The sequence below is a fragment of the Aulonocara sp. 'chitande type north' Nkhata Bay genome, linkage group LG14, assembly GCF_057382095.1.
Source record: "Aulonocara sp. 'chitande type north' Nkhata Bay isolate Kocher_YH1m ecotype deep benthic linkage group LG14, A_spYH_male_GT1.1, whole genome shotgun sequence".
Classification (NCBI taxonomy): Eukaryota; Metazoa; Chordata; class Actinopteri; order Cichliformes; family Cichlidae; genus Aulonocara; species Aulonocara sp. 'chitande type north' Nkhata Bay.
Genome location: NC_141357.1, coordinates 30324482 through 30351767, shown reverse-complemented (window position 1 = coordinate 30351767; position 27286 = coordinate 30324482). Strand labels below are relative to the sequence as shown.

Genomic DNA, 27286 nt, shown 5'->3' with positions numbered 1-27286 from the left:
AATGAAGCCATGGTAGAGTTACAGGCTGAAATTGTAATAAAGAAGGGCAAATGTTAAACGGAGAGGATGAAAATCTGAGCTGTAGGTGTTTTTTAACTGTAGGCTGATGACCTTGATGACTGCAGTTAGGATTAGATAGTTTACCAAAGTGTATTTGGGTTGGCCCATCCTCTCGTTTACTTAGTAAATGTGTCTGGTGAGTATTTTCTTGGTATCAGCAAGCCCCGAACCTGCACACAAAGCATAATCCTCTCGCCAGTGACATGTCTGTTTATTTGCTCCTAGCTGTTTGTAACCTAATGTTTATCCTGCCTGCAACAAGTGCGTGTGTGTATATCTGTTGTTCTTTGTTTGCTGGAGTGTGTGACTACTCTGTTTTTATTTATTTATTTTCCCATTTCTATTCATCGCATATTTATTTAGATTGCAGTGCAGCGATGCATTTACTGTGACGTACTGTGCCGTATTAGATTAGATTAGATAGCGTGGCACAAGCACCGTAATGATGCACCTAATGCGTGTTTCTTTTGTCACTGTTCTGTTTCAAAGGAAATTGATTCTGACAAAATCCCATGGGTGCTATCAGCAATGAATGGAAAGGAGCAATTAAATCCAATGTGATCTTGAAAACAACAGCCTATGTATGGTCCAAACCAGACTATGATTTTAAACAGCAGGGCATCTGTTTGTAATGCAAATACAGAGAGCCCATTGGTGGTGGCTGTTCTAGCCACACTGGTTAGGGGGACCGGCACACTGGAGCTTGCTAATTACCTTAGCTTTTTAGATTAGAGGTCAGCCCTGCATAAGAGAGAGAAAATCTCTATCTCTGCCTACTCTGTATTCTCTCTTATTACCCCTGTGTAAAGGTTTCATTTGAATTCATGTCACACTAAAGTCCCACTCTATACCCCTGTGCATCCCCAGGATAATTGGGTTGAAAGCTTCCTCTATTCCTCCACTCTCCTTCCCCTTGGTCTAAATAAATAAATAAGAAGACAATAGCTTTGTGGCTTTCTGTAGATAGGGTAAGAAAAGTGAATGAAGAGATGAGAGAAGCCTGGAGTGCAGGGACCAGTTATCCCCTCTTATAATCCTGGCGCTCCCTGCCATTGTCCCTTGTGCCACATGGAATTTACATAAGGACCTGTGGTGCTGCCCTTAATTCAGCCCTCCTGAAGATTCTTCAAATATCTCCCAACAAGCTCAGTGCTTTCATCAGCAAGCTTAGTCAGTCATCAGAGGGATCGTCTCCCTCACCGCTGCACTGATAGTTACACTGCTGATACCAAACTTCCTAAAGTGCTACTCCAATTTATTAGATTTATTAAAGCCTGAATAGGGAAAAATAGTTTCATTTCACACATCAGGGAAGCCCCAGCTATTTTTTGAGTACATTAGGTCTATGTTATTTTCATTCATTCATACGGTAGGTGTGTGTTCTGAATACATCAGTGACTCAGGGTTTAATTTCTCACAGTTAGTTTGGCATGATTGTGCTTTCATGTTTGTACTTCGGTGCTTCTTGGTGTGTTTCACTGTGACAGCGACTCCCCTTGTTTGTTAATGAGCTGCTGTTGTGTGTTTCGCTGAACACTTTAGAGGGGGAGAGGCTATCCCCGCTATGGCGGGCCTACCTGAGGGTGATTAGATGCAAGGCCACAGTTGTTCAATGGACCACCCACTGTTTTTGTGTGTTAGCACATATGTGGCTGTGTGTAAGAGTACATGCCGAAGTGAAGCGCTGTTGCACCCCTGTGAGCTCTCACAAGTGAGTGACACCAGGCTTTAGGGCATTCTGACTCTGTTTGTTCTGCTCCCTCCACAGGGACCTCCATTAGCTCCAATTAGCTTTCACTTGTGCTCTCCCAGTCAGATGAAGCTGTGCATCCCATTTAAATAGCCTAGATAACCAATGCATACACTCACACTATGTTGTGCAATTAACATAATACGCAGAAAGGCAGTTTCAGAATGGTAAGCTGGATTTCATTCAGGCAAATGAAAAATCCAGCCAAACCGTATCTACTAACACTGTACTCTTACTCAATTGGCTGCTCTTTTTTCCCCTCAGTGCTGAGAGATGACTTTCGACAAAACCCTACGGATGTAGTGGTGGCAGCAGGAGAGCCAGCAATCCTTGAGTGTGTCCCTCCCAGAGGGCATCCTGAACCCACCATCTACTGGAAGAAGGACAAAATTCGAATTGACGATAAGGATGACAGGATCACTGTGAGTATCGTAGCTATTTTTTTTAATAACGGGACAAAATAAGAAGAACTATTATCAGTGTCTACCGTGAATGTTGCTATTAGTGTCTGGGAACACAGGAAAGAGCTTTTGCTTCTGGAAATGTCTGCCACTGAGCACAGTTGGCTGGGCATTCATGTGTTTGAAGCCAGTGAGGGGGAAAAATGCTGCTTTTGTGTTGTCCAATGATTTGACAAGGACAGAATTCAGATGTGTAAAATGTACAAGCTTTTAATTTATGAGTTTTTTAATCTATTTATTTATTCATTTTATTTTTTTAGATTCGAGGAGGGAAACTAATGATCTCCAACACAAGAAAGAGTGATGCAGGCATGTACATCTGTGTGGGCACCAACATGGTCGGCGAAAGGGACAGCGAGACAGCACAAGTCACTGTATTTGGTAAGGATTGCTCCTTCAGGCCTCCTGAAATTTATCTTCTCAGTTATTTGGCAGAGTGACATCCATCCATGTTACTGTATACTCCTGAAAAGAAATACATTGAAGCCAAGTTTTCTCAAAGCTTAATAACAGTGTTTCTTTTGCTACACTCTCCCATCTGAGTTGCATGCAATCTGGAGCACATTTTTGTGTTGCTCATTAAACTGTCATGAGGTTATAAAGAGCCAGAGTGAACGGTAATAAATAGGTTAGTTCAATAAACGCCAGTTCTTATATTTCCAATAAAGTTACAGGTCCATTTAGTGCACTATTGCTGTATATTTGTGCCTCACGGAGGAACAGAAATATCAGATAATGAACAAAATATGAGTAACTAGAGGGATAATTATATAGGAACTGGGCAATGTGAGAAATAAAGCAAAGCCAAATCCTAACATAATGAAATTGTGCTTTTTTTTATGCCCATGCTGCAGAGAGACCAACCTTCCTCCGGAGGCCAATCAACCAGGTGGTCCTGGAAGAGGAAACGGTAGAGTTCCGCTGCCAGGTGCAAGGAGACCCCCAACCCAATGTACGCTGGAGGAAAGATGACATTGATGTTCCTCGTGGGAGGTATGTACTTTTACCGGAATATTCTCCAAATGGCAGCGCTTTAAGTAATGAGATGAATATAAGCAAGCAGTTTAAATTGCATGTGTGTGTGTGTCTGTCTGTCTAAATGCCAGCTTATGTGTTAAGTTCTAATGTGACAGACTGCACTTACTGCAAAGGCACTAGTGTCAGTCTAAGTGATTGTTTCAAACTAATGATAACTCACACTGCCAGCTCTCACCTGGTGTGGCTGCCAGGGAGCAATAAATACCCCATTAGGCTGTACACAATGCACATTAACCATTCTGAGGAAAAAAAAACATTCTACCTGTCGATGCCAAAAAAGTCAGGCAGTGTCTCATGTCATGGACGAGGTCTGCATGAAGACAAACAGATACGGAGCTAAACAATTAAATCTGACTGACAGGTAAGTGGGCACGGGATGCTGAAATGTAGACATTTAGAGAAGCAGAAAAAAAAATCTGCCAGGTTGTGTAACAGACAGGTAGAAACCGATAGAATGACAGGAGATACAAAGAGACAGAGTATAGCAGCTGACGTGACCCTCAAGTGTCTATGTACAGGTGCAGCTGTTCAGGGGAATTCTTGGCATAGACACCAGAAACCTGGAAGATAATCATTACCTCCTATACACGTTTAACCCCGTTCAGTTTGTGTATCATCACAGACATGATGCACACGTTTACTCACACTTGCAGAAATAGAAACCGATGTAAGGAAAAAACAGTAAAAATCTACAATTTGGAGAGAAACTCTAGCACCACTGCCAACTTTAGGCTATCTGACTTCCTGTAAAAAGCCACTGACGATATAGTGATACTGTTCGTTCTGGGTCCTGCGTGTTGGCCTGTTTCTTCCCATGAGTCACTTGACTTAAAGTCAAAAGCAGTGTCATTGTTAGAAGTGGACTTCAAAGAAACCGGTATACTGTCCCCAGCCAGCAGGCAAGTCACACACTGCTTGGATCACCTCATAACACGTACACACAGTGGACCTGTCCTCTCTCAAGGCTAGCTGCAGAGCTGAGCGTAGGCGGGTTGTTTGTGTCTGATAAGGATTTGGTTCACTGGGCAGTGGGACATGAGCTCTGTGCCAAAGCAAACACATAAAAGTATTTCACTCATGTCTTTGATAGGGAGTTGGCTCTGGAAATGAGTTCATTTTGTACACTAATTAACAGATTTATAACGGAGTAGGATGAGTGTCATGTGCCTGCGTCCTTGCTAACTGTTCCATCCCTTTGAAGTTTGGCCTTATTTGGATACGATGCACATGAAAAAGATAATGCCAAAATTAATAAGAGATAAATATTGCAGTGTTACTAATTACAATATGTGAACGGTTGTTTTTTCTTGCTATATTTAATTCTCCCAGTTTTGCTTTGAAGCAGAAAAACAACCGTGAAGACAGACGATATTTTAATTCTGACATTTTCTTCTGCCTTTGTTGCCTGCCAAAAAGAAGACTGCATTGTATATTGTTAAGTGACGATCTGTTCCTGCTTTCTCTGCTGCTTATCTTCACTTAATAAACATCAAACAGAACTCCTTTTATTCTAATTAACAGAAGAGTGGTTAACATTCTCACTCAGGACTAGTGCCTAGTTTGCCTTTGGGCCACTCCAGCTGTATCGGTATGGGTTTCCATCACAGGAATGTAGATGACTAAGGATCAAGTAGTTCTATATGCAGTGGGAAGTGGTCTTTGATTGCTCTTTAACCGAAAAGGTTACAGTGTCCTTATTATTATGATAAGCTGTAGAAAGAGGGAGACTTAGCAAGGCCCGTCCTCTTTACCATTAAATTGTTTTAACTTTGCTGGTCCCTTTATGTACCTGCATCTCTATGTGGATGTCTCTGTGTGCTTCATTTATACTAGGAAGAAGGGAAATGGAGCTTCAGCTGAGTAAACAGGTTGTTAATATGCTCAGTGGCTCCAGCAGCCTCCCAGGCAGCCACACACACACACACACACACACACACACACACACACACACACACATTGGCACATAGACATAAAGCATGCCAGGATGGCGCTGGCTTCGGTCTCTCTGTGGGATAGAAAAGAAGATAGAGACAGAATGGTTTCAATTAGAGGACAAAGACAAATGTGATGCTCGTTTACCACTGTTTGGGTATTTTACTGTATTTGCAATAGAAAAATAAATAATTAATCACCAAACAGCTACATCTACTCTGGGATACTAGTCAACAGCCCTTGATAGTGCAGTGTAATGAAATAGGTCAACTCTTCTGTTGTCGTGTCATTATACAGTATGATACTGAAACCCTTGTAATCTCCAAGTGAAACCTTTTAATTTACAGTCTGGCATATGTCAGAGGAAATAGCCTGAAACTGTAAATTTAAAGGTCAGAGGACAACAGCTGCAGTATAATGATAAAGAATCCAGATATTCCTTTTTCTTTTAACATTTACACTGAGTCTTGATCTTATTCTAAGTAAGATGAGAATTAGGTAAATTTATACACTTGTTATCTTTGGACTATTTTTTATTTTTTTCCCGGAAAGTCCAGCTCAGATAGAACTGATATTCCTGATGAACACACAGTTGCACCAATCCTTCTCTGCTGAATCCCAGAGAACCATGATCTGTAAGATGATAGAGTTAAATACATTACATGTGTTTACCACACATTAAATTACTTATAGGATGGTCACTTTATCCAAACAAAAAGACCAAAACAATAAGCTATAGCTAAAATGAGATCAGCCCATCTTTCTCTAGTTATGTTTTTCCTTTTGTTCTTTATCATCTGGGCTCCCAGATAGGAGTGGATTTTGCTGTCAGGTCAGAAAAAAAGAAACACTTCCACTTCCTCTATTGTTACACAGAAATTCAAACAGTGTGCTGAACTAATTAAACTAAATTTCAAGGTCTCTCTTAGGACAAGACCTAAATTATGAGCAAACCATTAGGTGTGCTGAAAAACAGTGGGTAATGGGGACTTTAATTATTACCAGCATAGGAGAAGAAAATTAACTTAGATGTGCTCCAGGTGGGATTAAAACCACTGACCAGTACATGTAATATTACAATTATCCAACTTCCTCTTTTTAAATGTGTTTCAAATTGAACTTTTTTTTTCTTTTCGTCAACACAAAGCATTTAAGATTCAGCTCAGATGGAAAAGCAGCATGTCCTCTCCAGGAAAAACCTCTTGCAGATGTCTTCAAGCAGCTGGATTTCTGCGCCTAAAATCCACACAGTAGTAGAGTCACCCATAATTTGTCAGAACTGACATAATTCTTATACATTTGTTTACGCTTAAGCAGTTCTTTCCAATTATAAAAATGTCTTGATGTGGATTAAATTAGTATCAGATTAATGTCCATCAGTTGGACGTTGTGGAGGAATCGTGCCAAAAGCACACAATAGCTTCTCCCACATCAGAGAGCCTGGAAATGAGTGCTGGCAAGCTTCATTTTTCAAAACAGAAAGGATTCTATTCTAGCACAGTCTATGAACCCCAGTGAAAAGACTTGGGCAGTGTGTATTATCTCCCGCTGCCTACTAGCAAAGTGTGTGGCCCATGTCTTTCCCTCCTTCGGTATAGCTCTCGCTCTTCATTTGCTTTGGAACCTTGTACCCTCTCCTGTGCCTTATCAGAGCCCCTTTGGTCCTGCAATCCATCTGTATTCAAGGCACCTTTCCCTGTTGACCTCCACAGCACAGCCCCTGCAACATTCAGCAGAAAAGCCTTTCTTTCTGACTCAATTCCTTCGTGGTGTGTTCATGTGTGGGGGTTCGTGTATGATAGAGATGTGTGGGTCATTCTTTTTGAGAGAGCTGTTAGAGCTAGTGTGACAGGAGTGCCTGTGTTATGCTGACCACCCAATTTCAGTGATTTCTCACCTCTGCAACTCAGCAGAATGAAAAGATGACAAGCTATGGTTCCTGTCTCCATTACTTGCCTTGATATATAAGTGGATACATCTAGTATTTATGAGTGGGTCTGTAAGGGGGTGGGTGAATGAAATATTATTCATTTGTTCAGGTGTATTTTCTTTAGGATTTCTTAACAGTAACTGTGTCACCAACTAAGCAAGCTAAATAGATAACTGACTAATAGTTTGTAACAAGAATATGACATTGTTATGCATTATTAAGAACATCTACTGGTAAGCGACCATAAATATGCCATCATATATCAAAAAAGGCCTCCAGGCATTGGTTAGCAAGGTCCAGTTTTATGTTTTTTCCATTAAAGCCATAGTGCCTGCTTTAAATAAAGTTTGAACTGCTTGCTAAGGCAATGGGGAGAAGAACTATTCGAAAAAACATAATAATGGTAAAAGGGTAATTTTTTCCCCACTAAACTGCCAACCTAATCATAAATTTTGGAATCTTGCTTAACCGTTGTGTGATTAAAGTTGGACACAGTGATGAATGTTAGTTGGACTGTTGTGAAGGCCCTTATCCTGCTAACACAAGAGGTGTGCCAGGGACCAAGGATTGGAGCTCTGGCTCAGGGCCTTAGTGAAGCAAGATGAGAAGCAATAGTGGTTAATTGATTCCCTCTTATGGGTGACGAGGCTTGGACAGGTATACTCCGGTTGCTTTGATCAGCATGAGGTAAAGTAGCAGTCAGATGGTGTAAAACTGGATCAGACTGTCAGAGCGAAATGGAGCAGAGGAGACTGTGTGTTAGAGCAGTGAGGCCAGAGAGCAAGCTGGAATTAGTCCTTTACTGTATCTGGAGTCTGACTCCTGTGCTTAGAGTTGGCACACAACCCCTCTCCCTCCTCACAGTTCCGTTCACATGCACTCGCAGAGGCGAGGCAGATAAGATCCTCTCCTGTTGAATCATTTTGTAGACACACTCATCCAGTCATACATACAACCAAGATAAGATTCTCTTAATGTGAGTGAATTGGCACAAGACTGAGGGTCGAACATGGGTGACTGTGTTCTTGACAGACAGTTTAAAGGCAAATCCTCTAAGATGATCTGGAGGATTTTTGAGCCGTAATCCTTTTAAATTATGTCCAGTAAAGTTGTCATCTCTGTGCTGCTTTCTACATTCAGCATTCAACACATCAAGTTGACAACTGAAAAATGCCGCTTTGTTTCGCCATTTGCTTACATTCCTATCACTCCTCATCTCCCTTCACGAGTGAATGACTCTACATATGGGAGGATATGTGTTTGATGATTGTATACACCATTCTGTGTGTGTGTGTGTGTGTGTCTTCGTATTTCTTCCATCTCTGGTTTAAAAAAAAATGGAGTCGAGCAGGGTGAACTTGGCTCTCCTATCCTTTCCACAGCACTTCTTCATGTGCAATTACATTCCTCCTCTAATAGAGAACAGAACTCTCCCCAAGTTCAGTCACAATAAAGAGCTACTGTTCCCTCGCTGTGCGTACGTACGTGTGCGAGTATGTGTGTGGGTGTGTGTGTGTGGCAACAACTGCCTCTTATCCGTGAGTATTTCCACTCATCTTGTCATTAAGGTTGATATCATATGGGAAGTTGATTACAGATTGATTGTACTCATGTTCCTCTAATAAGTCATGGACGGGCCTAAGGTCCTGTTTTGAGAGTCTGACAGAGATGGGACCAAGAACAATAAGAATGTTGTCCAATATGTGCATACCTGGGTTGTCCACAAGGCAAGGGCTCAGTCAAGACTGTGGGAACCTCTCTAAGCACTTTAGCTGTTACAGTAGCGTCTTTATGGCTGATTACATTGTCTATAATATGCATCAGTGCTCTTAATATATAAAATGAAAAGTGTAAAATCTTGCCGAAGGCATATATAATGTACTTTAGACTTTAAAAGATCACATAATTAGTAAAATTAAATAATTTGCTAAAGTCTAACGATGACTGCTGGGTAAGACCTCAGTCATACTAGTGCAAAAATAGGAGGGCAGCCTCAGTGTGACCAGGGAAAACTGATGGTTGATGAATGATTGCATTTAATTTTTTGGCTTTCTGGGATTTTGAGTAGTTGAAGTGACCAGCTTGCAACCAACAATTTTGATTGGTCCATCACTGTCTGACTTCAGTCCCTCTCAAACAAACTAGTGAAGGTTTCCAAATGATCACCATCAAATTCATAAATGCAGACACATTGCCAACATGTTGTAATCACTCTGAGTAAGTTGGAGTCAGTCTAAACCAATGAGCAAAACTCATCTGCGCTATCAACTAATGAAATGCACAAACCCAATTTGCTAAGGTTTGTGGTGGGCAATTTACTGTAAATTGCACTAAATTTAATACAGAAAAGCATATCTTATTTTGCACACGATATGTGAGAGGGGGAGATGTTATCAGAATGAGTGTGTAATTGACACCACTAGAAAGCTCAAAACTGTGAGCCCAGTGCCAAAACTTTGGCTTTGCCCTGATGCTCTTTACTTAGTGCTCACTTTGAGTGTTTAGAGAGAAGCTCCACATATTCCTGCTTCACAATGAGATTGGGATATTGTTGAAACAGAGAAGAACTGAACTGTACTTATTGGAGCATCTGAAATGCATACAGTACATACAAATGCATGTCTTCCTTTTTGTGTTTCAGGCTTTTAGTCACATTTGTAAATTTCTAAATTGGTACACAATGAAAACACATCTGAAAGCCTTTTATGAGCAGTTCACATAGAGAAACATCCATGTTTCTGTGTTATTCCATTTAATGTGTTAGTGTGTTAGATTAATGTCTGAATGTAACAGTATGTTAGGGTTAGGGTTTGTTAAATGATATATTTCCAGACTCATGCTTTCCACTTCAGACCTGGCAATCAAGACCAACAAGACAAACGGTAAACCATGCCAGCATTATAGTCCCCATCTACTTTGCACTCTTTGGGAAGCTCTACCACTTAACTGTAATATACAACATAAAATAATGTCAAAATACAACAGCACAAAATGCTGTCGGATTAAAGAATTATTATGACACTACAGTAGATTCCTGAAAAAAAAACAAATTTGCTCTGACAAGAGATTTTTTATTTATTTTTTGCGTTACTGCAGAGCATCGTCTGCAGCATATCACCTTTATTATTATTATTATTATTGGGGTTTTTTAACACAGCTATAATTTTCCACATAGATAACTAAGGTTCATCTAGTAAATTAATGTTAATTCTGTAACATACAGCATCAGTGATGCAGTGAATAATCTCACATTAACATTGATGTTTTCACTCAAGAGTGTGTGTCTTCCTCTCTATTAACCCATCACAGCAGCTGTAACATCAGTTGAAAAACAACAAACCGTGTGCGTAACATTTCTTTTGAAAAGCCTTTGTAGCTGCAGGATATGTGACACCAGTGATGGTACGCAACTCCAGGTCATTTTCTCAAAATGCAGAAAAACCAAAGCAGTTTGTGTATTTGGGGACATGGCACAGTAGCGCTAATTTCATTAACACATAGACAGCTTAGGATCTGCCAGTAAAAAATATTTTGTGTTCTTCTACACGTGCATGCCAGCTGTTATACATAGATTCCAGATTTATATAGTTTGTGGTAAAGCAGCTCAGGATAAATCCTGTTCTCCACCTGATTCTCGGTTCTCAGGACTACAACTAGTTCCCTATAATTTTTAACAGAAGAGTTCCCCCTTATGTAATAGACATATTTCTTTGTCTTCAGCCTACTCTTATTTATCATTTATCAGCAAATTTGTGCTGCTCTTGTTAGAATGATGGTCAGTAATGAAATTAATTACCTGCATCTGTTTGTTTCTAAATTTATACATCTGCCCAATTTAGATCTGGCCCAGTCTGTGTGGATTCTGCCAGGTCTAGTAGTAGCACGCTGGTACAGCGCTACACGTTTGACGTAGATGCCAACATATTTGCAACAGTCTGCAACAGATTTGAGTTTCCTCACAGTTAATCATAGTATTATCAGAAACAGATTGTATTTAAATGCCAGCTTGACCCTGTTCAGTCAAAAACTGATAGCAGACTTACTTTGTCTTATTGCCGTTTTATCACATTCTTGATGCACCAATGTGAGTGTGAAGAAACGAACTCATACAGGTGTCGGACCTGGACCCTTCATTCAAAGTGACCATTTAAAAAGCAAGAAGATTGTAAGTTGATTCACACTGTCATAATAATTTTAGTTGCGCAGTGGTCTCTAAACACTATTTCTGTAGTGTAGCTGTAGCCTAACAAATAGAAACTGTAGCTCTGAGTGTGACAACACAGAGAAAAGGGACAGATTTACCATTAACTACTGAACGCTTTTGAATGTGCTAGATAATTATTAGTTATATACTAAGTAACCACTGTTGTGCCACAGACATATATGTATACAACTCCCGTACTTTAGAGATGTGCCTTTGGATCCTATAGTTAAATCTATAATGAATGTATTTTTTTAAACTCATATGAAAGATTCCTACAAATAGCTGAAAGCAACAAACACAGTGCCAGTTGCTTTTAATGTTTTCTCAAATCTATGTTCATTATTGGTGAGTCCTTCTGTGCTGACAAAACCTTTCAGAAACGATTGAGACTGGTCTGGCCAGTGTTAAAATGTGAGAAACAAGGTGAAAGCGCATGTCGTGCAAGAAGTTTGAGAGCCAGCCTCGGTTGAGAGTCGTTTTGCGTAGCTTGATTGAAAACGGTGGAAACTATGTGTTATTCACTTGCTCACCTCTCCTTTTGTTCAGGAGTCGTGTTGTTTTGCATAAGCCCTAACTTGTCCCACCACTCTTTCACCTTTTCTTCCAAGTAAGGAAATCACGTTGATCCTTACCATCCGGAGGGAAGGTACTGGAGGATGCTTTCTTTATTAGCTTGTTTGTTTTTCATCTGACAGCAAGCTTGCCACAGAATGTGCTGCCTCATTCCTCTGGATGCCACGCACTCGGTTTCAACAATAAATGCTTTATGCACATCCCCCACTCTTACCTGAACTGTACATCACTTCTCTCTAGAACAAAGCAGTCAGTCATGACTCAGTCAAATAATCATTATGGCTCCTTAAATACATGTGTGGAGGGGTGGAACAGGCATAGTTGAGGAATTTACTTCAATAAAGCTGCCATTGAATGCTTGCTGAGGAAATGTCATAACAGCAGGTAAAAAAAAAATAGACATGGATAGACAGGATAGATTAGTTTTGCAGCTGCCAGTGGAAAACAGCCATCAGTGCACCTGATGGTTGAGCAGAGAGGTGTTTTCCACTCTCAGGGAAATGGACCATATCATACTCTTACCTTAGTTACAAAGTACTACTGTTAAACACTGTTTGTCCTTATATCCAAACTTCAATTGTGGTATCCAGAGTAAATGTTATCCTCTTTTTTTATAAAAAAAAAAACAAACACACTTAAAAGTATAATTTCATTTTTTATTGACGATCAAAAGCCAAACTCAAAACTTTACACCTTTAACTAGTATCATCTGTAAAGCCAAAGCCTTATATGGTGTATTTCTCTGTGTTGTAAAGTTCTATTGTTATCAAAAAACCATTAAAAACACATAAAACAGTCAAACTGTTGGACTGGGTAGTATTTTTCTTCATTACAGAGAACATGACCAGTGTAGTTTGTTCAGAAACAACTCTGCTTTGGCATTTTCAATCTCTGTAGGGTTTGCTCTGTAACGCAGACATTGCGGTTCTTTATGTGTTTTTAATAGTTGTTGGAGTGCAAGTGTGGAGCTTTATAGCACATGGGCATGTGCTATAATAAAAGAGTAATATGATGTCAGGCTTTTTCTTTAAAGCTCCTGTGTGGATTTGAAAAAGTCTGAAAATCTTTTGCAGACTTTGCAGACTTCGACAATGATCCCTCTTCGACAGTGGTGTTGACTTGGTTGGATCTTATGAAATTGTATTTTTTAACTCTTGAAATAATTATTTCATGGTGTGCTGTGAGTTATATTATATGACAGCTAAAACTCTTTCAGGCCCTCATTCATTCTTTTTAAGAAATTACCAGATGTTGCTGATTTGCTCACTTGTAGTAGTTGCTGTCTCTCTCATTTATTATTATTCTTTTTTTTTTCAGCCTAATGATGCCCTCCCTTACTGGCACAGGCATTTATATGTGCCTCATACTCAAATTGACAGTGAAAAGCTATTAAATAACAATTCAACACATTGAATCAACTTCACATATTATGTCTGCTTCATTTGTCATGAAATAACAAGGGAACAGGCCTCACCTGACCACAAATCTGCTTGTCAGTTAATTGTCCAGTTAATGCAGATTTTTTTTTGTAAAGCCTGTTTAATTAAAGCTGGAAGTCTGCACTTTAACCAGATACTGGATGTTTAATCCGTTTAATTTGAAGTCCACTGTGGCAGTATACAAAGGCAAAAATACAAAAATTGTGACTTTGTCCAACAAATTATTGAACTAACTGCACTGCATCAGTTCTACCAATATTATTGTTTTCTACATGCTAATCTTTTAAAATATCTGTAATCACATTCTTGTCTAATGCAGATCTAACATTAATCTTTTGAACTGATGCCTGTTTTTGGCCTCTGTGAGTGACAGACTGTGGACAGGGAAGGACTGTCAGCCTGACAGACCACCATCACACAGCACTACCACCCCTCAACTAACATACTACTTACACACTGCCAGAACAGGCACCCTCTTCAATTACAGACTGCAAAAACAAACCATACCAGCATTGCCGGCTTGTCAACTACCATATAATTCACAAAGGTCTGCAGACACACATCAACACAAATATTTGACTACCACAATGAAATTGGAAACAACCTTTCCCTGCTATACTTGATATATTGATTCAGTCAGTTAACATGTCTTACACTAAGAAAGTGTAGTGTCGATAAAAATCATATGGAGCTGAGACACACACACACACACACACACACATGTATATATACACACAGTTATTGAAAAACAGCTCATGAATATTGCACAGGTTTTGAGCGTTTCCAATTGAATGAATACGTCTCTGTGTATTGCCGTCATTGTTGAATAATTGATCCTGCTCCTTGCGATCTCCATTTGTCAAAACGACCAGTTTTGCTTCCCTGTACCACTCCAAGAGGGGAAAACCTTTAACATCTATTGTCATACAGTTCTAAAAAGAGTTTTACTTGGTTAATGCTTCTTTTTCATAGCATTTGAATTAAACGATGATCAGGCAACTTGAATATTAGTGTTATGTTTTTGTTAACAGGTATGAGATCAAGTATGACAAGGAGGACTATGTGCTGAGAGTGAAGAAGGCTTCCATTAATGACGAGGGCACATTCACCTGTGTCGCAGAAAACCGTGTGGGCAAGCTGGAGGCCTCCGCCACCCTCACAGTCAGAGGTATGAAACAGATATATATCAATTCAAACAATTAAATCAATCAGTTAAAAACACACAGAGAAACTGTTGAGTGTATTGTTCTTATTCTTCTTATATACAAAGATGAAGTTTTGGATTGATAATTCACTCGTTACTGTCCCCATTACACAAGTGGAAATGCAGAATGCTGAGTACTATAGCCAAGAGAGATGTAGGCAGTCCATGAATCTGTTTAATTATTTACATTTCCAAGTGCAGCGTCGACACACTCTGCCACCCTCCCCCTGTTGTGGTGGCCTGCAAGCCACACTGCCCTCCATGCTGTAACCACCCAGTCAGCAAAGCCATTTCACAGATTACTGGTGCACACCACACCTGGGGTTTGCAAGGTTAATAAAATCATTCTAACCATTTTTTTTTCTATTTTCACCACTCTTCTTCCCATTAAAGTCGAGTGCTTAACGTCTCTGTGGAGCGCTTTACAGCGACACAGAGGACCAGAGGAGGTAAAACAAGGTCTTGGTTGACTACTTGTTTATGAATCCAGATTCGTGAGAGCACCACCTAAGTTTTTTTGTTTACTTCACCATGAGTACCCATACGGCAATGCAGAGGAAACATTGGGAACAACTACCAACAACTACTTCTCTGTGACACTTTCAGAAGACTCATCCTTTGGATATAACCTACATGCCTGACTTTTTTTTTTGGTTCTTTTTCCTCCTCTTTCCTTTTTTTGGGTTCTGTTCATCAGCATTTATGGCAAACACATCTTTGCCTCGCTACTACAAACATACACCACCCATAGAATTGTAGATTTCATTATTGCAGAGAAGGTCCAGCAGTGTATTTGTCCCTGAGGAGCAATAATGACTGCCCACACTGAAATTTGAATGCAATTTAAGACTTTTGACTACCAGTGGGTATTCACATCAGACGGCCTCTGTCATTCAGGGGTCTGAGAAACAGATGATGGGAGCTCATCAGCAAAACTGTCCAGTGGGCAGTGGACAAAACCTACTGGATCCTCTCTTTGTAACGCTTACACTGTGCTAGAAGTGTGTTTGCCCAACACAACATGTCATTCATTCTGATTTTGATTTCCCTTGTCTTATTTTATTATGTTCTGTTCCTTTTGTGTTGTTTTATGTTTGTGCGTCTGTGTCTTAATTTGTTTCTTTTGTGTATCCACTCCACCATTGTCGTGTTTCCAGCTCGCCCCGTCGGTAAGTACCCATCCTTCTGATTTGATCCCATGCTGCATGCCTTCTCCATACACCCTGTTGCATTTGACTGCTTGACAATCACTAACCATCGCTTTAACATTCCTGTACTTGACTAACACATTTGTTGCATAAGTTGTCCTTTCCTTTCAGTTGTTTTTTTTTTGTACATCAGATACTTGTGAGATATTTGCAGATTTTAGAGCTGTATCTCTTTTCGTTAACTGGCTCTTGTATGTACTTTAGAGTTCAGAAACTATACTAAAACTTTTCTGTCTATACATCAGATATAGATTTAGACAGATCCTTTTTTTTTGTTCTCTCCACGCTGTGCTCTTTAGCATATCCAGTTTAAAATGAATGAATGAATGAATGAATAAATGATGTTTTCTAGTGGCAGTTCTCAGGTTTAATTTCAGGAGTGTTAGGTACATAGAAATTCCTTGATGCTTTACGACTTTACTAGAAATGCTTTCCCGTGGATAAACAGCTGTCCTAAACTTTGCATTGTCACAAAGTTACTACATTTTGTATTTTTATCGCATATACTTGAGCTCTACTCGCAGCTGATGAATATTGCGTATGTTGCTTTATTATTATAGATCAAGGCTTATGTTAGCATTGTTCCTCTAAACTGAAGGTTCTTTAGATTGTAGTCTCTATTCTTTACAGTGAAAGAGTGGGCTAGCAGTGTAATTGACTCAGACATTGTCATCTCATATGGTCCAGAATGTGTTTAACTTGCGAGTCTTGAGGCCATCTGTGGATTTTTGGATCACAGAGCTGAGATCTGTTTAGTTTTGATCAGCTTCTTTCCTTCTGAGCCCAAGAACACCGGTCTGGGAATGTCGTTTTATTTCCCAATAGATTGGTGTAGGTCAACAGAAAACCACATTTGGCACACTTCATATGTGAGATTGTTAGAGGGAGTAAGTGAAAATTGGCATCTTGAGAGAGAGACGTGCTTTTGAGTGCAGAAATGGGAAGAATGCAATAATGAGAAATATGCAGGAGGAGAAAGAAAGGGAAAAGAAGTGTGTGTCAAGACAAGCTTGACTGGTAGAAAAAAACAGACACTGCCTCAATGGCAGGACTTTGGTTGGCAAAACAGCAGTGGCGGTTCTCTGATTGTCAAACTGTCAGTTTCCAAGAAGATGGAGGAAATTACACATTCACTCTGCCTGTGGGAAGAGACAGTAATTGCTGTCAACTTTTGAATAAAATATGATTGAATGTGGGATTTTAAAGGAGGAAGAAATATTTGTGCTTGAGTGTGCTGAATGGATCGCTGTCTCTTTGTCCATTTGTTCTTTTCACCCTGACTGCTGTTTTATGCCGAGCCCTCTCCAAGCCAGGCAGATGTGACTTGTCATGAATTAAATATGGGCCCCTGATCGTGTGTTTCCTTAGGAGGGAACAGGAAGGAGCTTCTCATATGTCATTAAGGGTTTCTGAATAAAAAACAGGGCCAATGTCTGCTAGCCCTGAGCCAAGCTGTGAAACTGTCGCACACTAACTTCCCCTTGATTTGTTGAAAGTTTTGATCTGTTCTTCTCCATTGGACCCTGTCTACCTTTTGGTCATTCTCAATCACATTCCCCATGACTATTTTATTCAAATATAATTTAAAGATAGAAAGAGGGATGAAAAGTTGTGAAATATGTAGTTGACTAATAGAAAAGCAGTAAAGACAAAGCCGAGCCTTTTTGTTTAAATTGCAGTTTTAACTGGAGTCACCAATCACACAACTGAGATAGGATGGATTGGATGTTTTTGGCACTTATTAGTAAATCTAACAGTTTAGCACACTTGCACATTAGGAAGCTTAACCATTAATAAAAAGATATCTCAGAAAATGCCCCCAAGATATCTGTGGGTCATGACAAAACTGGTTTCCAAACAGATTGCTTCCTTTTATTTGGTATGTTAACATTGGCTGTAGATAAAAGAGGGTGTTTTTTGGTCTGCCTTTGGAAACAATGAGTCATACCTGAAAAACAGTTCAAAGCATAAGAATTCAGGCCCATTTAACATGACTTTAAATCATAAATAGTGGGGAAAAAAGGAAGTAAGCATCCTTTTTCTGCTTAAGTGTGTAAATAAGTCCATGAGAATGGCAAACAAAGAGTCATTAATGGGAATTGAGAAAGTGACAAAGGACCATGCTGGGTAGTACAGTGATAGGAGGCATTCTGTAAGGTGTGAAACCACATTTTAGTGAGTTGTTAATAATGCAGTGTGTGGTATGGAATGGAGCAGAGAAGGGAGGGAACTAAGACCTTGCCAGAGCAGGATTTAAGAGCTCTGTATCAGGCCCAGCATTGTGAGAGCCACAAGATATCCAAGCAGCAGAAGGCCAAACGGCAAAGCAGTAAATCTGTTGCCATCTGCACCATTCCCAACTGTGTGTATCTTTGACAAATACACACGCCCAAAAAGGGATTACATGATGAAACCAGCCAAATGGGAAGAGTTTGGCCTTACTGGAACCAGCTGGCTTATCAGAGAAAGGACTTAGAAGAAATCAAAAGAAACAGAAAGAGTGCAAGATGTTGCATTGCAACAATTCTTGTCAGAATTTCGCAGAAGTCTTGGTGTTTCTCATTGTGTTTCTGCAAAGAAAATGGTCCCTCTAATCCACTCTCTGTGCTTATTTGATAGTATGGCAGTGACTCAGGGCCCTTAATGTGTTGACTTTCATTATCTCTGCAGGAGCTGTGTTTCCTCTGTAAGAGTTTTTGATTTTTATCTTGGCAAACATGGCTCTTGTCAACATGACCCTCAATGACATTCACCGAAGAAACAAGTAGAGGCCCTGGGTCAGGCAGTAATTTACTCAGATAATTAAAATGCTTTCTTGCACTTGTACCGATCATCATCTATCAAATGATAGATTATTATGTCTGGATACTAAAGTTTTTCATGCATAAGGACACATGCTATATCCCTTTTTTGTGCCATCTATGCACTTGGATTATGTCAGCTTTTGCTTGTTAAATATCTCATTAAAAAGCAATTGAAATATCTGTGAAACAAAGTTTGGTGTGAAATTCTCCCTCCTTCACCTGGTGTCACGTAACGGTCAGAAAGCAAAAACGGCAGCACTGCACGCCAATAGAAGTTGTATCCAGTCCGCTGTCTTTGTTATTGACCTGCATCTGTCAAGTTGTCAGTCAGAAATGTCTCACTGTTCGTCTAGCTGCTGATAAACGTGTGAATGTTAACTGAGAAAGCTTCACAGTACAGTTTCAGACTTTGATAGCTTTTCAAGTGTTAGCTTGTTGTGTGGTAAACACTGAAGTAGTCTTTTCTTTCTCTCACTCACTTTTGATACAGCTTTGATCAGAAGTTGTATCAAGCTGCTCACAATCTTGACTTTTATATGAGATGCATTCTGATGCAGAGTAAACCCTCCATATGGAAAGTCAGACACAATTAACCCTGTCTATTCCTGTTATAGTTTTCGATGTTTCCAGGGCATGGGTGTGCCTATGTGTTGTCTCAGATCTAAATGCCTTTGTGACTGAGACGCTTCCTTGTGTGAATGCCACTGTGACTGTCATTCATTCAGCTTCAGTCTCACCTGGATGAATGGCCAGCCTTGTTACCATGGCAGTGAGAGTCATGATAGTCACTGGTGTTCAGAGCAAAAGACAGATATGATGCTGCATGGAAGCTCTGTACAGCACTCCCATTTTGATTTTACCATGTGGTATATTGCTTGTTTTTGCTTGAAGTCCTTAAGCCTTAATGTTCGGCTTCACTATGCACCACAGGTCCTCTAACACTGTTGTTCTGGCCCTTTGACTTCAGCTCCTCCCCAGTTTGTCATCCGTCCAAGGGACCAAATCGTGTCACAAGGCCGTACTGCTACCTTCCCATGTGAAACCAAAGGAAATCCACAACCTGCTGTCTTCTGGCAGAAGGAGGGGAGTCAGGTACAAACACAGACTAATCCAGTTTAATGTTGTTTTTTAATTACTTTTTCATTATTATTTTTTACATGTGAAAACATATCACTCTCTTTTTAGGCGGGATTTATTATCTACCGTACATCTGGCGTTATCAGGTTTCGATTCTACCAACTGTACACACAGTCATTGTGTTTTTTGGATTCCCCTGCTTTGCACACACACACACAGACAGCACTTCTACACTATCTGCGATCGGTATCTTTACCACAGACACATAGATACACCTTTGTTCTCAGGATCCGCCAAATCAAAGTGTGCCTGGCAAAGTGCTAATTGGTTTTCTGTGACCCTGTACTGATAAGAACGATCCTAACCCTCACTCAAGCAGATAACCCATTCAAATACCTGGGTGTCCTCACAACGGTCAACAACAGTGCCAATTAGGAACCTGTTGAGGCTTGTAGATGAGCCACAGATATGATTCAGCTCTCGCTAAGGTTGAAACACGCTCACGCATAGCCTGCAGGCCAACAATTAGAACAGAGTTTTCTGAAAACAGTGAACAGAAGTGAGACACATGCTTACAACTTTGCACAGGTATGATACTCAAATAACAATATGTTACCTAAAGCATTGTGAGTCAGTGCTATTGAGTAATGTGAACTCAAATTTTGTGTGTGTCTCACTTTGTCATTAAAGTTGAGGCTTTTCAAATGACTGTTCGTTCTTGACATTTCTGCACTTGTTGGCACTTGTCCTTGTGTTTATTAAAGCTTTCTATTCTTTATCCTTACTGTGATGTGATGTGATGGTATTTGTTAAAGCTAATTAAGTATATTAGTTAAATAACATTAATGCATTTCTTCCAGTTGAACATCTCATATGTTCTGGAGACCCATAGAGTCTAATAGAAAAGAAACTGTGCAGTTTGCTACATGTAAGTGATTAGCTGTAATTCAATCCAGCTGTTTTTGCTGGTTCCCTCTGGGGATCCTAATAAAAGAGTACAGGAATAGCTGGGACAAGGTGGGAACTACTCAGAAAGAAGTACTTTTTTCTGTGTCATTAGTCGTCTAATTCTGTGTATTTACTCTGAAATGTGTTACGCTGATTATGTCTTCCTTTCTAAATTCAAGATTACATTATATTTAATAAAGTCTAATTTACATGAGGTGGTCTCCTTTTAAAAAAAATACATTTAAAAAAAAATCTCAAAACCACTGTGGAATTGAAACAGAGAGGAAAGTGGTCATGAAGCCAACAAGAGCAAAAAGTTCCCTTCCTAAGAGAGTGGAGCCACTGGCTTGGCCCAAGAATAAGTATGAAACCAAGTCATCAAACATGTTTTGCAGCTCGTGAAGTCGGTTCACATAGTCAAAGAGAGAATTGTTCATGCTGTGATTACACTAATAGTCGGATGTGTTTGCATGTTAGTGTGCACAGTATATGTGTGGATTCAATGGTGATGGATGTGTGAGCATTTTTGTAATTCTTCCAGGTTGAACTGCTTCCATGTTCTCACTAATTGGCTGTTTGTTCCATTTCCTGCAGAATTTGCTCTTTCCCAACCAACCCCAGCAGCCCAACAATCGCTTTTCGGTGTCGCCCAGTGGAGCCCTGACCATCTCATCTGTGCAGCGGGCAGATGCTGGTTACTATATTTGCCAGGCCCTGACCGTTGCAGGCAGTATCCTCGCCAAGGCTCAACTGGAGGTCACAGATGGTGAGGAAAACCTGACGTGTAACTTCTGCCATGCCAGCACACTACTACACACTGACACATTGCTTAGTACCACTGCAGATGGGGTGAGGCAGGTGAACCATCACCAAACAAATTACTTATACTGACACTGATGGCATCTGACTTGAGTTTGTCAGCTTTTAGCTACAACACGGCTATTGCCTGGTTAAGTGCAAGTAGGAATTTGGCCTTCAAGACCTTTGTGTGTGCAGTAGGTGCACAAGTACAAATGAATTTTTTAAACAGTCAAAGTGCAAAGAAAATTCAACTACTGTTGAAGAAATGTCAGTATGTCCATAACCTTCAGTTACTGTGTTTTTGCTCTGTGCACTTATTTCTTTCTTTCCTGATGCAATTTAATTAAAAATGCCTCGTCTTCCTATTGGAAAGAAAATAGAGCATTGCCCTTGAGTTTGTTCAAGTTTAATGGTCAGCGGTTTGGTGAGTGAGGGAGCCACATGTTTGTGTATGAGGGCGGGAGCAGGAGAAGGAGACTGATAGAGTGACAGTGGCTTTCTATGAAATGAATTATTTTTGTCTTGCTAGGCGCGGGAGCATCTAATCAGCTATTGTGATGGCAAGATAGACGGCTATCCATATGTCGGCTAAAGTACCTGCTAGCAAAAAGATTAAAAACACAGCATGGGCATTTTTTTGGTTTTGTTTTGCAGTCGGGTGCAGGTACATAATTGAAAGTGCCCTTCAAATTCCTGCTTATCACTTTTTCAGCTGTATTTGTATTTTTATTTAAACAAACATTTTGTACACATGGCATGCGGGTTTAACAGTCACAAGTGTTAGAACTCTGATTGGGCTTTAAATTCTTTATGAGTGTCTCAGACAGACTGAAGAACTCTATCAAAGTCTTACAAAGAAAGATACAGATATCCTTTTTGGATATTAGTGATACTACTTCCAGCTCACAATTGGCAGTACCAGGGCCACAGGGTGATCAACTTAATGGCAGTATAGTGGACAGGTGGTGGCAACAAATAGGATGTCTCCATAACTCAGTGTAGACAGTATGGTGAAAAACACATTCACTTTGGAATGAAATGTGTAGCATTGTTATAGTTAAGGTATTTTAATTCCCACTTTTATTTTTGCCAAGATATGCTATTGAAGACATGTTAGCAAAATGAATCAAATCAGTGGAAAAGGAGGAAAGAGTGTGGTGTGGGTCAGGGTGAGGTCATGGCCACACCTGCTGCAGTCTTCATGTGATTTACTGCCCGGAGTCCCGCCAGCAGTCTGTGGAGTTCAAGGAGATCTGTAATGAGAAATTCCTGATCCAGAGACCCAAGGCCTTAGTCGAGCTTTGCCTCCTCCCTTTGTCACTCCCACATGCCATGGACACATAAATTAAACGCATCAAACCCCTTGACCAAACCATGCCTTCTGTTTGCGCTTTAGCTTCTGTCAAACCGAGTCTTACAGCAGTGTACTGTACTAAGTAAGGACTGCATTAATGTGAGGGACGTTGCTTTAAACATCTTTTAACAAACATGGATGCACATTATAATTTAATGCATCTTAATTTGACAAACTATGCTATCAGAAGACAAACTGTATCTTACTGAGTCCCTGGCTAGAAGCAAATGCTTTGAATCGTCTCTTGGCTGGATTTCAACTTTACATTATTACTTTTGATTCATTTGATCACATTTGCCCTACTTACTTATTATAGAGGCCTAAAAACAAAAAGGTGGAATTAATGTAGTATATTTGGCTGGTGGATAACATATCAGGTTTCTCTCCACCTTCTTGACCCGAAGCATCTACGAAAGTAGAGAGAATAATCTGGAAACACTTCCTTTTATCAGATGTAACTGCGGGACAGAAACTAGGGTTGCAAGCGAGGTGTGATAATGTGTTGAAAGGTTACTGAGGTACTTGGTAATTAGCCCCTGCAGGTCTGACATCATTAATCCATACTTTCTAATTAATGTAGGTTCTGCGAAGCCAGGGGGACTCCACATTATTCAACTCTAAATATATAAACTGCCTTTGTGCTACAGTACTAAATCTCTGAGATCGCCTCTGACACATCCCCTATTTTACAGATGTTACCCAAAGGCTTTTCTGGCACATTAAAACAAATGAATTTGCTCATATAAATGGAATCCATCAAAGTTGTAGCATTTAAATTGAAACTGGAACCAAATAATAAAAAAATTAAGGTTGCCTTCTCTGATTCTTTTGAAATAAAGAGTCCAGTTTCCGTACTTTCTAAAATTCACCTTTTATTGTGCCCCACACTGCACATAATGAAGTATTTATCTGAACCATACTGGCTCAATAGGCCAGTGTCTCACCGCCAAACTGTACCACAGAGTCTAGAGTAGTGTGTAAAAATAAAGCTACCCAGGCAGTAACTGGAAACCGCTTAGCATCCCTCTGCCACATCAATGAAAGAAGAAAACACTACTCAGCTTTTCTTTCCTGGAAATACAGGAATCATTGTTCTGTGGCACAATTACAAGACCTGCAGAGAAAATAGTCTACTTTATGATAGATACCAATATCCGCCCCCCGCTGTGTGTTTTATAACCAGTGCTATCACTCAGTTTATTTTATAGTCATGCGCATTATATGAGCATCATCATTCATCTGAACTACAGAATATGGATAACACTCACATTTTCCTCTTTGTTTCACAGTGCTCACAGATAGACCTCCGCCTATTATTCGCCAAGGCCCATCCAATCAGACCCTGGGGGTTGACAGTATGGCGCTACTGAAGTGTCAGGCTTCAGGAGATCCTATCCCCTCAATCAGCTGGCTGAAGGATGGGGTCAGTCTACTAGGAAAGGACCCCCGCATGTCGCTGCAGGAGCTGGGCAGTCTGCAGATCAAAAACATCAGGGTAAAAGATTTTAGTGTTAAAGTCACAGTTACTACTACTAACTGCTACTATGTGTTAAAAGTTTTGTGCTTTCTTTGTAGCAGAGCTTAAAACCAGCATTAACATAAAATGTTAATGCAGTTATTTGCAACCGCATGGTCATGTTTTCAAGACTCCAGGATACAAGGTTTTTCCAGTGGGCATACAAGAAGTACCAAACCCCCCTGTTTAACCTGCATGATTGTATCACTTAGTGGCATGGTAGCTCCATTTGAGTTTAGCTGTGAAGGGTTGGATGGAATCCAGCTGTGGTTCAGAATATATACACACACATTTATGCACACGCAAATGTATCAAGTAGATTAAATTTAGAAGAATCGCATCTCCCTTTCTGCACTCTGTGGCCTCAGTGGAATACCTATTACGCTTGACAAAACCGGTGACCACTGACATGTTATTTAATAAATGGAAGGAAGGCACAGGGACAGAAACCAACAAACAACCAAAGTTCCTAAGAGGGATGGAGAGACAAGCCAGCTGTCATCGGTCCAGGGGGTTCTTGCAGCCCATCCTAAATTAATTAGCCTGTCTTTGTTGTGGTCGGCAGGACAGTGGGGAAATAAGGAGGGGGAGTGGAAAAGTGATGGAAGGGTGGTGAGTAGAAAATGGAATTCATTAGGAAATTAGCGTCAGCACTTTGAGGCACTCACAAATGACACACGGTTTGTCCAGCGCAGGGCCTAGCCGGAGAAGTCCCCCCATCAGTTTCACTGTGTCAGCGATAGGAGGAAACACGTATTCAGTCACTGCTGCTTTTAGGAGGGGGAACTAAAATGTCCCTTTCGCTAATAGTGTTATTAATGGAATCCTTACTACTGCTTATATTGTTTGCTGCTTGTTTTCATTTATATATATGTCTTTATTCCACTGTGTTCTAGCTTGCAGACTCTGGGATCTACACATGTGTGGCCACCAGCTCCAGTGGCGAAACCTCATGGAGTGCCTTCTTGGAAGTCAAAGGTAGGTCGAGGGAAGATGACATGATATTGACGTGATATTTGTTTTAACTTTACTGTTTATTGATGAAAATGGCTGTTTGTTGTATTCTTCACTGAAACTTTCAGAATCAGGTGGAGTGATTGTAATGAAGAACCATGATGATAATGAGCTTCCAGGCCCACCATCTAAACCTCAAGTTACCGATGTCACCAAGAACAGTGTGTCCCTGTCCTGGCAGCCTGGGCTGGCTGGAGCGTCTCCTGTTTCCTCCTATGTCATTGAAGCGTTCAGGTTTGTTTTACCACTCCCATTAAAGCGCCAGTCACTAGCTATCAGCTTTGGTATGCTATGGATTGCAGATATAACTTTATTTCTCTTGCACTGCAGTCAATCAGTGAGCAACAGTTGGCAAACAGTGGCAGACCACGTCAAAACCACCCAGTTCACTGTCAAAGGTCTCCGTCCGAACACCATCTACCTGTTCATGGTGCGAGCTGTGAACAGCCAGGGCCTGAGCGATCCAAGCCCCATGTCTGATCCTGTCAGAACACAAGGTACCTTACATAACACTAATATAAAGCAACTTCATTACATTCACTGCATGTATGCATAGGTTCTTCATAAGCCACAAGCTGAATTTGATTTTTGTTTCTAAGGATAGATTAAGGTCGCTGTGTTCCACTCCAAACTCTGGTACTTATCAGCCCATCTCAGCAGTCTGCAGTGAACAGTTATACTGACACTAACACTGCACAACTTTCAAGAGGTCAAATTTTTCATTGCAGTTCAGCTCATTAAGGCTGCACTTAAGCAATTATGTAAAATAGCCATGTCTACTTTTGGAAGGCCTAACAGAGTTAGTGCTATGCCTGCTATGTTAATCATCATAACAGAAGAAAATGACTGTCTCCAAACCCAAAGATGATTTGGTTACAGTACTGGACAGTCTGCAGTCAGATTGCATTGATATGATAACACCCTCCCACAAGCAATCCTTTGGCCGTGCTCTGTCAAATGTAAGCTAATACCATCCTAAAAAAGTGAATTTGATTTGCAGCCTATCTCTCTCATGGTGAGATGAAGACCTTCAGATGATATATAGAAGTGTTGATTGACAATAGCATGCACTGATGATAAAGTGATTTTTTACTACTACTGGCTTTTTTTCCTCCAGTAAATAACTCAAAATGTGGCTCATTTCAGCCACACTCAGTATCTCATATGCTGGATTTTTTTTATTGCTTATAACTTGAAACACATGCATGGGAGAAATGAGCTGGAACATAGTGTCATGTGTCCATTCATCTTCCATCCAGTATGTCTAAGGGGTCATATATTCAGAGTTCATTCAGTGATGTGGTTTTTCAGTCAGATCCCAGTAAGTGCAGACAAGTCGCACGTCTAAAGAACTTTGCAAACCCAACTCTGCTTTCTTTTCTTTAGATCAGAAAAGTGCTTAATACAAAATGGAATGAGGTCATTTTAATGCAGATGAAGTTGCTCCTTTTTAAATGAAGTCGTGATTACCAAGTGTACACGTCTTTGTTAAATCTGGCTGGTCTATTCATTCTTTCTTTTGTTATTCCACTTCTGATGGTGATGAATCAAGGTTTATTGTGTGGAGCTGAGTGAACAGAGTTTAAGAAGAGTAAGAAACATTTTACTCTCTTTGACTTTACTTTGGGACTTCTCCTTCTCATTTTTACTTTCTTGTTCTCTTGTAGATATAAGCCCTCCAGCTCAGGGTGTGGACCACAGGCACGTACAGAAGGAGCTCGGCGAGGTCATAGTTCGCTTGCACAATCCTGTTGTCCTGAGTCCCACAACCATTCAGGTCACATGGACAGTAAGTATAGCTTAGCATACTCAGACTTTAGCTGAGTATTTTCACTGCAAGAGCATATATTGTGATTCTTTGATTGTGCAAAATTGAGTCACAGTCAAGATAGTTGGCATTAAATATTCCTCTTTGAAGTCAGAAGGTGCTCCTTGAGGCTAGGATTTGTTTTATGCCAGGAAATTTTTGTCAG

At 40.2% G+C, this 27286-nt stretch overlaps 1 protein-coding gene across 8 annotated transcripts in view; it reads left to right on the top strand.

Annotated features, from left to right (window-relative positions):
* Nucleotides 1–27286, top strand: part of robo2 (roundabout, axon guidance receptor, homolog 2 (Drosophila)) — a 260038-nt gene that overhangs the window by 198244 nt on the left and 34508 nt on the right. For 6 of the 8 annotated variants that reach the window (XM_086262028.1, XM_086262027.1, XM_086262030.1 and 3 more), the window contains 12 exons: nt 2075–2232; nt 2532–2652; nt 3126–3264; nt 14419–14555; nt 15749–15760; nt 19571–19695; nt 21223–21394; nt 24073–24278; nt 25196–25277; nt 25382–25547; nt 25644–25810; nt 26981–27102. In XM_086262028.1, coding sequence (XP_086118154.1) covers nt 2075–2232; nt 2532–2652; nt 3126–3264; nt 14419–14555; nt 15749–15760; nt 19571–19695; nt 21223–21394; nt 24073–24278; nt 25196–25277; nt 25382–25547; nt 25644–25810; nt 26981–27102 — 1607 coding nt within the window. The remainder of the gene's footprint in view (nt 1–2074; nt 2233–2531; nt 2653–3125; nt 3265–14418; nt 14556–15748; nt 15761–19570; nt 19696–21222; nt 21395–24072; nt 24279–25195; nt 25278–25381; nt 25548–25643; nt 25811–26980; nt 27103–27286) is intronic. The other 2 variants (XM_086262031.1, XM_086262026.1) reach the window with 1 other exon arrangement.